Source organism: Pseudorca crassidens, chromosome 16, assembly GCF_039906515.1.
Source record: "Pseudorca crassidens isolate mPseCra1 chromosome 16, mPseCra1.hap1, whole genome shotgun sequence".
In the NCBI taxonomy this organism is placed as follows: Eukaryota; Metazoa; Chordata; class Mammalia; order Artiodactyla; family Delphinidae; genus Pseudorca; species Pseudorca crassidens.
In genome coordinates, this window is record NC_090311.1 from 31,104,479 (window position 1) to 31,118,605 (window position 14,127).

Sequence of the window (14,127 nt, forward strand, 5' to 3'; positions counted from 1 at the left end):
ATGTCTCCTAAGATTCCAGAGGACTCCATTAAAAGGATTGCAAATTGAGAATCATAGAATTTTAGAACTGGAAAGACTCGAGACCGTTGAATTCAACACACTCATTTTTCTAATGGCCTGAAGAGGCCCAGTGGCTGGCCCAGGGCCACAGAAAGAGTCTGAGCTACCTGATTTCTAGTCGTTTTTTCTACCTGTCTTGAACATATAATTTCCATAGTAATACTATGTAAAAATGTCAGCACCAAAAAAACAGTAATCAGTGGCACAGGAATCTTAAAAGCATTTTATGGTTTACACTGGAGCCTTGAATTTTTTTTTGGCTTTGTTTCCTCAAGGTCAGAAAATCAAAAATTTTTTTTTCTGCGTCTGTTACATACCAGGCTCTGTGCTTGGCACAGCAACTGGTATTTAATCAGTGCTTGTTGAGTGACTTGAGTAATTAGGGATCCACCAGGAATAAGAATATGCAGTGTTGGAAGCATGATAACCCTACCGTTTAAAGCAGTGAACAAATGCAGACGATTGTTCATTTAAGATGCATAGTCTTGGGGATGCCTGTTGTGATTTACCTAGGTTAAACCCCCATTTCTTTGTGGCCCGTTGTATCTCTGGTAGGTAATGTTGAAAGGACCCGATCTGTGTCTAGGATAGCCTACTCTGAACCTTTGCCATAAGCACTATTACACTACGGGCTAAAAAAAAGATGTTTTGTTTGCTTTACTTAGGCAATGAAGCCTTTAGTCTTTGTCTCTGTCGGGAGTATGGCACTAGTAAAACATATGTGAAGATTTATAAAGAGGATAAGCTGTTAGCTACAAGTGAATTTGTGAGTGCTTTAATATGGATCTAGTTTTAGGAAGTGTCATAATTCATTGTCCTATTTTCAGCTGTACTCTATGGTAGCCTAAAAGTTTATTTAGGTACAAAGCTATTTTGAGAGGGAGAGAGCAGTTATCTCAAGAGACTATCCAAAAATACACTGATAATTTATATGTATTAGAATTCTGATGTATGTGTTTTAAATAATTAAAAGACATTGAAATTATGATTTCTGAAATATTTTTCTGAACTGGAATTTGCTTTCTCAGATATGTATTTTAAAGTAAGCATATATCTTTCCCCTCATCCCATAAAAATGATGGCATTTGGGTGCTTAGTCTGAGCCCTCAGTCCTTTGCCTGTCTACATAAATTCTGATTTCTTTATTGGGATTTTACACGAGAAATTCAGTAACATTATCTCCTGAAGTGTTCCTTCTGAGAAAAAGTAATTCACGATCTCTATCAAGGAGGGAAACTTCCTCACCTACACTTACCCAGCACATAAATAGTATTTAAATGAGAGATCCAACATTGGTGACTTCTTGAGAATGAAGGTCATTCCTTTTGAGATCAGAGGACAAGGAGCTTCTTAGGAAGGTTTTTTTCCTTAGTGCAGATTAAAGGCTCAAATAGAAAAGTTGTTCAGCATTCAGCACTTCCTTAGGTGCTTTGTACAGCTGTATTTTCCCCATATTCCTTCATTTAGTTTTTGCTCTTCAGTTAATGAAGCTGACTAGGGATTAGCAGAAAATGTAGTCCTAAGCTTGTAAATGTGATACTAATTAGTTAGAATGATCTTGGACAAATTATTTAACATCTCTATTTAGTTTGTTTGAATCTGTAAAATGGGGGAAATAATAGGACTTGTCTTACAGAGCTTTGAGAGATTAAATGTTTATATAAAGACCTTAGAAATATGCCCAGCGCATGGTATGTGCTTGTTAAGTTTTGGCTAATAATGATACTATCCCAAAAGACGGTAAGCATGTGCATGTTAGTGATTGGTCAGTTAAAGTTTGACCTGAGGATTGGAGAAAGGAGGATTTGGGCAGTTCTGAAGGATAAGTAGAAATCGGCCAGGTGGGTAGGAGGAGGGCATTATAGACTTGGGGGAATGACGTAAGAAACAAGGTGGAGCAGGAAAGGAAAGGAAGACAGTGTTATAAGCCATTTTGGCTGGAGTGGCCAGCGTAGAAGTTGAGTGTAACAGTGAAACTTCTGAGACCTGGAAACGAATGGAACAGTGAAGTGAGGAATGCAGGTAGTCTGAATTGGCCTCCTGTCCTTTGGCTGCTTCCCAGGGAGGCCTCATGGAAGGAGCCACCCCCATGCTCAGGGATCTCCTGATCCACTGCTGTGCCTGTTTGATTTGTTTTCTCCCCTTCTTCTGGTTACACTCTGCAGGTAAGTTATAAAATTCCATCTTTCTCCGTGTCATTGGCAGCTAAGAGTTTTTCCGAGGAAAGTATCTAAAAAGAGCTTGCTAGGACGTTGTGGAATGTTTTGAAAGCAAATTAGACTAGCCTTTCAGACAAGGGTGGAGGGAAGAGCCTTACCTGTTGCTGTCTTCCCACTGAGTTGGGGGAGCCCAGGGACTTTCCTGGCAGCTTAGGGAAAGGAAAGGCTTTTCTCCTTAAAAAGTTTCTTCCATTTGGTATTTTCTAATTTCACGATATTTTAAGACACGTTTTCTCTCTTGAAAAAGAACTCTTCCCTTGACGTTGTCTTGGGAACACTTATTCTCAGGGATAAATAAGAACTATAATGAAAAATAAACATTTTTTTTTTTTTGTGGTACGCGGGCCTCTCACTGTTGTGGCCTCTCCTGTTGCGGAGCACAGGCTCTGGACGCGCAGGCTCAGCAGCCATGGCTCACGGTCCCAGCCGCTCCGCGGCATGTGGGATCTTCCCGGACCGGGGCACGAATCCGTGTCCCCTGTATCGGCAGGTGGACTCTCAACCACTGCGCCACCAGGGAAGCCCCAAAAGTAAACATTTTAAGTTCATGAAATCTGATTGTGGTCTGCATAAGGAGCAATAGAAAAGAAAAGAAAAACAGTTTTAGCCTTAATATTCACCCTAATCTGTCTGTATTTGTGTATATATATGTTTGTGTCTATGTTACATATATATATATTTTTTTTTTCTTTCTAATCCCTATTTCAGTCCTCTTCCCAGAAGGAATCCTAGGCTAAAGAATGGTACACACACACACACACACACACACACACACACACACACAAAAGAATGGTACACATTTTGTTATAGTATAGTTTGCATCATGTTGTCAGATTTTTACTGCCCCATCAAGGTTTCATGAATGTTTAAAATGAGTGACTTCAGAACGTGTAGTTTAACGCATACTGTGACCCTTAAATTATTTTAGTCCTGTGTTTCAGTATGTATGAAATAAATGAATGCTCTGTTTTAACAAGTATTTATGTTCAAGTTTTTTGTCTGTTTTTAAAGGAATATGAGTATTAGGATTTATAGAGAAAGTGTTTTTGTGTTTATTTTCACGAGTTACATTTATAAAAATTCTGCAGAATAGGTCCTTTCTTTCAGTGTGGTAATCCTAAATGGATGCATTTGGTTACCTCGCCTTCCTTACTTCTCTCAAAGGATGCTATCTCAGTCAGTGCACATACTTCAAACTTCTTTCACTAAGTTGCTAATAAACTTTCATTTCAGCATTTCTTCAGTGTTTTTTCATCATATTCAATACTTTTTGTGTACATGATACTATGCCAAGAGCTTTCTACTCAGTGAACAGGTTTCAATTCTAATACCAGCCCTGTTCAGTGGATAGTGATTGGTTTAGAGAACCGTTCTGAGAATTCTTACATTATATCCCTGTGCAGAAAGGAGTACCTTGATTGATTAGTGCAGTGTAACCTTGAACATTGGATGGAAGAGTGGTGGCATACGTATATTTGTCAACCCCCTAAAGTGACAAGAGTAGTTATGAATGGGTATCTATGTATAACATTCAGACCTTTGATTGGTTCCTTCATACATGAAGGTTATCTACAGCTGTTTTTCTGAATTCACTTGAAACAGCTTATGATTTTCTATATTGTTATTCATCCTGACCCTTCTCTGCCAAAGCAGAATTAATCATTTTTATTGTTGCTACAATAGCTCTTTTTACCTTAATTGTAATACTTATTTCTTCATTGTTAATCATTTACTTGTCTGGCTCCACTATGGATTGTGAACTACTTAAAGGAAAGGACAGTATGTTATTTATCTTTATAACCTTAACACCTAATGCTGTGCATGGTACATGTCTCATGTATTCAAAAAGTCAGGTAGTTTTTTATTTCCTTGATGAGGTACCTGGATAATGTCTTATGAACAATGAGATGTTTATTAAGTTTGAAGGTGAGGTGATTAGATCTAAGTCCTACTATGGTGGTGGTATGAATCAAAAGAGGCAGATGCTTTGGCTAAGAGTAGACAAGTCAGTGTTTTTTGGAATGCGGGGGGCTTGGGGTTTGAGTCGCCATGACTGAGAGGATTGTACCATTAGAATAACAAAGTTTGGGGGGTTAGGTTTTGGGTGGGATGAGTTTGGTTTTGGAGATACTGGATTTTGATGGAAAATGTTTATTCATTTTATATGGAAGACTGGAGGTAATGTTTGGTAGTTGGGCTAGTTGGATAGGTTCCTCTGTTACGTGCTCCACAGCACCCTACGTTATTATAATTGCTTGTTCAGTGTCCATCTTTCCCTTTAGGCTCTAAGCTCCAGTGTGTCAGGGAATGTGTCTTGTTCAAAGCTGTATCCTCAACAAACACAATTATTGGCGCATGGTAGGCACTCAGTAAATAATTGTTCACTGATTTAATTTCTGCACTGTTAGTTGACTTAAGCTGCAACTGTTGTCTTTAATTTGTATTGCTAATTAGGAATACTAGTTTTAAAATTACTCAGGTAACTGCTTTTCATAGAATCATTGGAATTTTAGACTTGAGGAGATCTTAGAAATCTTTGGCACTTGCCCCCCGTTGGACTCTGGAAAGGTGACGTCACCTACCCAAAGTCATCAGACCACACTCCAGGTTTAGCTGCATATAGTATTCACTGATGGATAAAGCCATAATATTTATTCAAGGAAATTTGCATGCAGTACCTGTCTTTCAGGCTGATAAAGGGAAACATAGAATGACTTGAATGGGCTGTGGAGATTTCATAGTATGGCTTTTTCTTCCGCTTGTTTAGTCATTTCTCTCCTCTCTAGTACTTTGATCAATGGCTTTGGGGAAAAAAGGAGATGAAATTTTATTTGTGCTTGCTGACAGCATTAGGTTTTTGGAGTTTCTAGTGATTAACATGAGGTTCTGGATAAGCTATTGATTTTGTTTCCTCCTTCCTTGTCCACGTTAGCATGGTGAATCATGTTGGTTTTAGGTTCATCGTTATTTGATAGTGTAAATATTAATTATAAACATGTTCTTATAGGTTATTGGGTTTTGTTTAAACAGTATCTTCTGTAAAACAAAGTTTGGAAAACGTGAATCTGCTTGAGACCACAATCAGAGGATATAATTTTAAAATTCACTGAATTTCTTTTTTTTTTTTTTTTTTTTTTGTGGTACGCAGGCCTCTCACTGTTGTGGCCTCTTCCGTTGCGGAGCACAGGCTCCGGACGCGCAGGCTCAGCGGCCATGGCTCATGGGCCCAGCTGCTCCGCGGCATATGGGATCTTCCCGGACCGGGGCACGAACCCGTGTCCCCTGCATCGGCAGGCGGGCTCTCAACCACTGTGCCACCAGGGAAGCCCCGAATTTCATTTTTAATGTGTAGACATTGACCATCCTTTTGAAACAAGCTTCCAGCATTTTATTTTAGAGCTTCCCAAACTGAGATAGTACATTTCTGTTTGGAACAAATAACAAATATTCCCTTAATTTGAATTAGATTTTTAAAAAACATATTCTTACTTGCTTTTTTTTTGGTTTCAGTATCAAGATGAAGAGGAAGTTGTCTTATGGATGAATACTGTTGGGCCCTACCATAATCGCCAAGAGACATACAAGTACTTTTCACTTCCATTCTGTGTGGGGTCAAAAAAAAGCATCAGTCACTACCATGAAACTCTGGGAGAAGCGCTTCAAGGAGTTGAATTGGAATTTAGTGGTCTGGATATTAAATTCAGAGGTACGTAAACCTTAATAGTCCTTATGATAAAAGTTAGATCGTAGACTGGGGTTTCTCAACTTTGGCACTGTTGACATTGGGGCCAGATAATTATTTTTTTTTGTGGGGGCTGTCCTGTACAGGGTGGGACATATAGCAGAGTCCCTGGCCCGCACCCACTAGATGCCAGTAGCACTCTCCAGTTGTGACAACTGAAAAGTCTGTAAACATTGCTACTTGCCCTTGGTTGAGAACCACTGCTCTAGACCCTAAAATGTGTTTTAATCTCTAAGTTAAGTGTATTACGTGTAGAAAAGTATATTAGTAACTAACAAAGATTTATTTTGAATATTTATAAAATAATAAAATAAATGATTATTCATAAAATTACATTTCCTTAACATATTTATTTCTGAAAAGTGTTTTCTAGTAAATCCTTTAAGGATTGGACATAATGTGGTCAGGGAAAGCCTTCATAGATTCCTAATGAGGTAATTTCCAGAGGAGTGGGGATGTAATGGGCTATATGGTTACTTAAAAATTATGTGTAAAGCCTCAAATTCAAACTTGTACCATTGGCTCAATGTATTTATCAGTGTTGTATTAATTTATCTTCAGTACCTGTTAGATTGTGTGGTTTAAAATTTTAAGTCAAGGACTTGTTAAAATTGGAAAAATACCCTCCTTATCTATTTATTATGCAGGTATCTTCTTTGTTATCAGTTCCTGTGAGTGTGTTTAGATTTTTTATTTTTCTCTGTGAAGTTTGTCAGAGTGTGTATTTCCTGCATGGACATTTTTAACCTGGTAAGCAGAAGCTTGAGTAATTGAAGTTTTGGAGGATCTTTGATTAGGTGTCTTGATTTTTTTTTTTTTTTTTTTTTTTTTTTTTTTTTTTTGCTGTACACGGGCCTCTCACTGTTGTGGCCTCTCCCGTTGCGGAGCTCCGGACGCGCAGGCTCAGCAGCCATGGCTCACGGCCCAGCCGCTCCGCAGCATGTGGGATCTTCCCGGACCGGGGCACAAACCCGTGTCCCCTGCATTGGCAGGCGGACTCTCAACCACTGTGCCACCTGGGAAGCCCCAGGTGTCTTGATTTTTGAATAGAGCATGGATCTTATAATCAGAAGCTTTGAATTTCAATTCTATTTCTTTTACTCTATTGATTTTAGTAAAGTTGTTTACTCCAATTTTGACTTCATTGTCTACATGTATAAAATGAATAGTAACTGACCTCTGATATTTTTAGGCTTTTGGGAGGAGAATGTGAAATGAGATATTTTAAAGATAATATTTTGAAGATAATGTTTAATTTTGATTTGTTAAATTCTATTCTTGTTTTTAGGATTTTTTTTCTTACTGTTGTTGAAAATAGGTATACATATTTACATTTTTTTTCCCATGTATTATTTCTTGGGGCTTAATTATAAAATTAAGTTGTAAATTTAAACCACAGTGGCATGGCTTATAACTTCATGAATTATTGTAAACATGCCCTGAGGCTTGTTTTAATTTAATGAGGTAATTTAAATATTTAATTACAGGTAAGGAGAAAAGTTAGACTAGAGTATGTGATCTTTGGGAACCTCAATACTACATTTATTCACATACTCTCTCCTTTTCCATATTTGGTACACATTTCTAATTTATTAAAAAGGAACCAGAGAGAAAACAGGCAAAAACCCCAAGTCCTACTTTGCTGCTATGGACAGATTTCATCACTTGTTGCAGTCCTCACTCTTATTTACTAAAGAAGAGTACTCATTCAGCTGTCTTAACCATTCTTTTATTAGTTTCTTGAGGCTGAGATGGAAAGATTATTTAGATAGAGGGGTATGGTTTTCGTGGGCTATAAAAGTGGGATTTATTTTCCTTTCAGACTAAACACCTTTAGATGAAAAGAATCAGAACTGGCCAGATGTTACTCCCTAAGAGTCGGCGGTTCCTTGGAGTCTTGTCAACTCTACACTCCATCATGGATATGCTGCTAAAGAAGCTGCCACGTTAAGTGGTCCAGATGCAATAGTAAATGCTGATTAGATTTCTCTTTCTGTTGTAGACCCTTGATTACCCCGTTCAAAGATAAAGTTGATTGTGCTTTGAAAAGTGTTTTGTGAGGTTTCCTGGTTGTTCTTTGTAGTATCGTAAAATTTTAAAGGTGGGATGCACCTTAGCGATTGTGTCATCTGATTTCCTGTTAGGGAGGCCGAAAGATGAGTTACCCAAGGCGTATCACAGCATACTAATGCTGTGTGGAAACTTGAACCCTCTGTCCCTGTGTAAACTGTAGAAATATTTATATTGTTAATCTTTCATCCCTTAAGTATTTGATTTTTAAAGGTTCTTCTGAAGGCATATTATAGTAAGAAAATAAAATTTTGGAAATATTGTGAAACTAGGAAAAACTATACATATACATACGCACTTAAATATGTGCATACACACAAACACACAACTTTTTTTTTTTTTTTTAACCTAGTGGATTCTGTCAGGCTAAATGGATTAGTATGGTTTTGTAAAATGAAAGTCACTAAATAGACTATTATAGGGAACTAGCAATAGTTTTGAGTCTAATGTAGGATGCCTCAAAAGCTCCCTTTTGAGGTTTTATGCACAACTTTGTTTTTTTCTTCCTAAATGTTTTTATACTATCGCTAGACAAAATGCTGCATTGAGAACATTTAGACAAAATTAAATGAAAAGGGCAAACTTAAATTGGATATCTTTCAACCAGACCTGAAATCATTACCCTATAATTTTCAAGGGTACCCCCTAGAATATTGCCATTGTGGAGTGGAAAGAACACGTGTTTTAGAGTCAGAGAGACTTGATGCATCTCAGCTCTGCCTCTGCCTACCTATGTAGTCCTGGACAAAGTATTCAGTCTCTTTGATCTCATTGTCCTCATCTATGAAATGAGGGAAATAATATCCACTTGGTAGAATTGTCATGTTTAAATGAGATAGTGCATGTACATCATTTATCAAAGTTCCTGATAGTTTACATTCAAGAAATGGTTATTGTTATGAATACTAATAGCACATAGTGTGTGTCTGTGCTTCCAACTTGATTTTGTATTAGCAATTATGAAATGTTAAATTAGTTTATTGAGTGTAGGATTTGATTTATCCTCAAGCTGCTGCACTAGCCTGCTGGGTAATTTAGTTACTTCCACTGGGGCAGGGACAGTTGCATTCTTGTTCACTGTTGCATCCTTAGCTATTAAGACATGGTGAGCTCTTAATAAATTGTCTAGCACCTAGTTTGTGCCTACTTGTTCTTCATTATAATTGGTTCATTATGATCATTAGGTGATCTGGAATAGTAATTCCTAAGCAGAGGAGGTCACCACCCAGTCCCTTCCATCTCATTTGAGAATTCTTGCAGTATAATGAAGGATATTAATTGTTGAAAAGTTGACTTCTAGAGGATTCCTTCCTCCCATTTATTTTATTGATCTTCCCTTGAATTTTCTCTTCCTTGAGTATTCCAACTTAACAGAGGGGTGAAATTATTTTGTTAGTATTTCTTCTACTTCTCTAGAGTGAAATGGTAAGTTGAGAGTACTGCAGTTATGTAGATATGACAAGGGCTGCTTAGAGCCATATGTATTTCTAGTTCCGTGATTCTCAGTCTCGTCTGTTTTCATCCTCGAAATAAGCTTATGGAGGTGTATTATACCTATTTTTCAGATGAGGAAGTTGGAGCCCAGAGGCTAAGTAACCTTGTCTAAGGATTCACAGATGGAAAGTGGCGGAGTGAGGATTTGAACCCAGGCAGCCTAGCGTTAAGAGTTTGAGCTTTTAACTACTATGCGGTATTTCCCTCCAGATATCTGGCTGGGTAGTTAAGCCTGCTTGCCAAAGGGTGGGGAAAGGGCTTGGGAGGTGGCAGTTCTTTTCATTCAGCCCGAACGAAGATTTTTGCTTAAGGTGAACCCCACCCTGTTTCCAGTCCCTGGATTCTACTATTCCTGCTCTTCCTGATTCTGGAGCCTCTCCGCTGAAGTTCTCTAGGGGAAAGTGCCTCTGGTCTGCAGCGGGGAGGTTGAGGAGATTATTCATCTAGCTGTGTGATGGGTGCAGGAGGGGACCTAGGCATCCAACCCCTCCGTAAACATATTTTTATACAGTTCCCCTGTGTGTTCAGCCCTACATCTATCTCTCCTCTACCTTTCAACGTCTGTGGTGCCTCCAAGTTCTGAGTGTCTCCTGTGTTCTGTGACAACAATCCTGTTGTCCCTTCTGTTACAGTTTCCTCTGCCTTATTAGTCATTCACCGTCTTCCATTTCCCCAACATTGATTGAAATCTTTTCTCACTGTCTTCTCCTCTTTTTGTCCTTGTGTGCCTACATCCTTTTTATTCCTTTATTGACATTTTAATGGAGTTTCAGGAGGTAAAAGACACTTGTGGTTAATCTGCCTTGTTTAATCGGAAGTCTGGGAACTTGATGCAATATTTTGTCCTATTGGTTTCAACTGAAGTGTTTTAGCTGGACCAAATAATTTGAATCTTGTATTGAATCTTGACTCTAGATATTTTGAATTCTTGGTATTAGCAATTTTTTAAACTTTGTGCTAACTGCAAATTTGATAAGCATGCTCTTTTTATAAGTTCTTATTTAAACCATTGCTAACATTGTTCTTTTCAGATTGACATCTGTCTTTTTTTTGTTTTCTTTTCAGATTGACATCTGTCTTTTGTTGTGTGTATATATTTTTTCTGATTTTAACAGTGATATAGGATCAATGTACAAAATTTAGAAACTACAGAGAAGTGTAAAGAATATAAAAATCACCTGGATATAAATACCAGTAACAGTTTCTTCTTTCTTTCTGACCATCTTTACATTCATCCACATTATTTAAAATGTTTAAATATTGGGTTCATGTTCCATATATGATTTTTAAAAATGTATTTAATGAACACTTGTATAGTGTTTATTATGTACCAGATACCATTCTAAGCACTTGCTGGCTCGTTTAATAAGTTATGTATAAATTAGTTTTTACTCTTCTTTTTTTTCCACAACATCTTATCAGCTTGTCCTCATATTGTTAATTACTCTGTTTAAAATATATTTATATAGTATTCTATAACTTGATATTGTAATTTCTCCCCATTTCCCAATGACAAGATATTCATTGTTTTCTTCTTTCTTCCTTTTCTTCCTTGCTTTTGCTTTTTTTTCTGTTAGAAATAAGAATGCATTTAGCTATACTAGCACATAAGTATTTTAATGCATCTATGAATGTTTCATTAGGTTAAATTGTTAGAAGTACAATTACTGAATCAAAAGGTATAATCATTTTTAAGGCAGTTCTTGATACGTGTTGCCAAATAGCCATCTAGAAAAAAATTGTACAGTTTATACTGCCAGCCAGTTTGGTCAGTTAATCAATATTGGTTTATGTAGATGGTTGATTAATTAATGGTGAATATGCCAGTTTTTCCAGTCCTGTAAAAAGTTCATTCAGCAGTTTTGAGAGCTTACTGTATTCCAGAGCCCTGTGGAAGACTCTGGGTATACAGAGTTGAACCAGAAGCTCTGGTGTCAGGGGTCTGTGGACCTCTGGAATTGTACACTTAATTTTGAGTGATTGTGCATTTTGGGAGGGCAAGAGAGATATCACTTCCATTGGATTCTCAAAGGGGTGTGTGGCTCAAGAAAACTTAACACTGTGAATATATTGGCACTTTTCGTCCTTAAAACAACTCTGGGAAGGAGATAGCATAGATGTTATCTGTTTTACAGTTGAGAGACCTGAGGTTCTCAGAGGTTAAGTGACTTGCTTTTATTCACAGAGCTAGTAAGTAGTGGAACCCAGACTAAAACCCAAGTTTCTGCCCATTTCTCTGTAGTTTGTCTATAGTGACTTCATGAGAAACTTTGCTAAGTGCTGCTGAATTTGAGGTAGAGTATTTCTGATTTTCCAGTTCAGTAATGCTGTTAAAAGAGAAACTAAACAAAGTAAGGCATGATATGTTCTTAGAGAACTCATGAATAATTGTCACATTCTTTTTTCAGTGCTTTCACTGTCTATTCAGTTGTTAGTCTGGAGTGTTGTTGAGAATTGATGACAGACTTATTGGCATGTTGTTTCCAGAATCTACCCTTGCTTTCTGTTTGAAAAATCAGTATTGACATTTGCCACTTTATAACTTTGGTTTTCTTCTTTTTTCCCTCATAAAAAGTATTTGCACTGGTAAGATATTAATTGCATCCCCTTCAGGATTCATAGGTGTGTATTTCCTGTGAGAAGGGTATGCCCTATTGTAATTTTAAAGTAGTGATTTGTGGTAATAGATTTTCAGATTGTTTTCCAGTCATGTAGAATGCTGAGTGGTGATTTGGTATACTCAGGCACTTAAATTCGTTATCTTCAAAGCGGCTCCCTCCTGAGAGAAGTGCTTTTTCAGTTGAGCAACCAGGCTCTTTAATTATTTGTGATGTTTGTATTTGCTTACTTGCCTGCAAGAGGAATTTCATTAAAATATGACCAACCAGGCCCTTATTATAGCCTTCCATAATGATGTTTTCTCTTTTACCACAACATTTCTTTTCTAGGTTTCGTATTAGTGAAAGATATTCTTCAAGACTTCTTTGTCAATCCTTCGGAGATACTCAGCTCAAAAATTTCATTTGTTTATATTGGCATTTTGTCCTTACACACAGACACACACACCATTCACACACAGATGCATGTATATGTGCATACTCTGATGTACTTAGTGACTTCCTTTGCCAAATAAATGGAAAATTATGCTCTTAAAATTTGTTAAAATATTTTATTTGTTTAATGCCTGCTCTGTGCAGCGTACTGAAACAGGCATAGCTGGAGCCAAAAAGTTTATGATCAGTTATAGACATAGCTCTCAAGACCTAATGGTCTTTTTGAGGAGCTAAGATACTGGTGTGAGGTTGTGCGCGGTGTAGGCCTAGGTGCCATAGGAGATATGGAGAGAAAGCCATGGGACTTCAGTGAAGGGGGCAGGCTGTGTGGTGAGAGGAGTGAGGGTTGGGGAATCAGGGATTACTCTGGGGGACAGGGTAAGGCATGGGAAAGATTTTAGGATGGACATGTGAGGTGGGGTTTACTGCACAAACAACAAATCCGGCGGCCAAGGGAGCACGAGGTGTGTGGGAACTGCAGGTGGCTGAGTCTGGTTAGAGTATAGGGAGAGAGGATGGTGGAGCGTGGGGAAAGAGAGAGTTGAACTAAAGTTCAGACTGTAAGGAATCTTTTAAAAGCTTTATATACGGGTAAATGTCATATTGCATATCTCAGAACTTCATACAGGAAACTGCTGTATTATTAATGACAGTTATCAGTGAATATCTGATTGTGACAGCAAGGAGTTTGGTGGCTTCGCAGAGGTAGCTGTGAGTCCTCCCACGCCACTGTGGCCATTCGTTGCTGCTCAACCTGGACCTTCCTTTGGTTCTTGCTCTCTCCTCTGTAGCTATAATTTCCTGTTGCCAGTTCTCCTAGCTCCTGCTGTAGGCATCCTTTGTAGTAATCTCTCTCTTAACTCTCCCTGCCTTCTCCTCTGCTCAGCCTCAGTTTTTGCCATTATGAAAACCCTAAATTTCTTGCTGCCTAAAAATGGCCTGGGTAGAAAGAAAATGTGTGTGGAAGCCATTGTTGTTGGATACAAAGCAGTTTTCTTCTCCCACTGGGTTAGAGAATTTCCCTGTCCCTCTTTCATGGGACTTCAGTGTTTCCTGCCATCTTTGGTTTTGTAGTTTTGGGGTGTCCACTCTGGGCTGAGCAATAATAAGCTATTCTCTCTGTTGAGAACTGGGGAAACGTGGTGGTGTCTGGAGTTATACGTCAGATTGTTATTTCTCGTAGAAACAACATTATAGATGGCTTTTAATTATAGTTTGGCTGCAATTTATATTTAAGTTGTTTTAATGAACATTTGGGAAATTTAACATTGTTTCTTGGAGGAAGTTGTATTTCATGTTTTAAATAACCAGTATTATAGTACAGGAGAACTTAAGCATCTGTGCTTTTCGTTGTTGTTGTTAAGATTGATTTCTCTTTTTTTTCCTAGTTGCTTAAGTAACATACAAAAACAGTTCAGTCCTTTTGATGGACATCTAGAGTGCTTTTCAGGTTTTGCTTTGTTTTATTTAGAAACTAATGATCCTAAGC

The 14,127-nt window shown here is 37.8% G+C and overlaps 1 protein-coding gene across 1 annotated transcript in view; it reads left to right on the plus strand.

The window, feature by feature from the left end:
- Positions 1 to 14,127, plus strand: part of TM9SF3 (transmembrane 9 superfamily member 3) — a 74,542-nt gene that overhangs the window by 3,866 nt on the left and 56,549 nt on the right. The window contains exon 2 of the mRNA XM_067709853.1: positions 5,790 to 5,985. Coding sequence (XP_067565954.1) covers positions 5,790 to 5,985 — 196 coding nt within the window. The remainder of the gene's footprint in view (positions 1 to 5,789; positions 5,986 to 14,127) is intronic.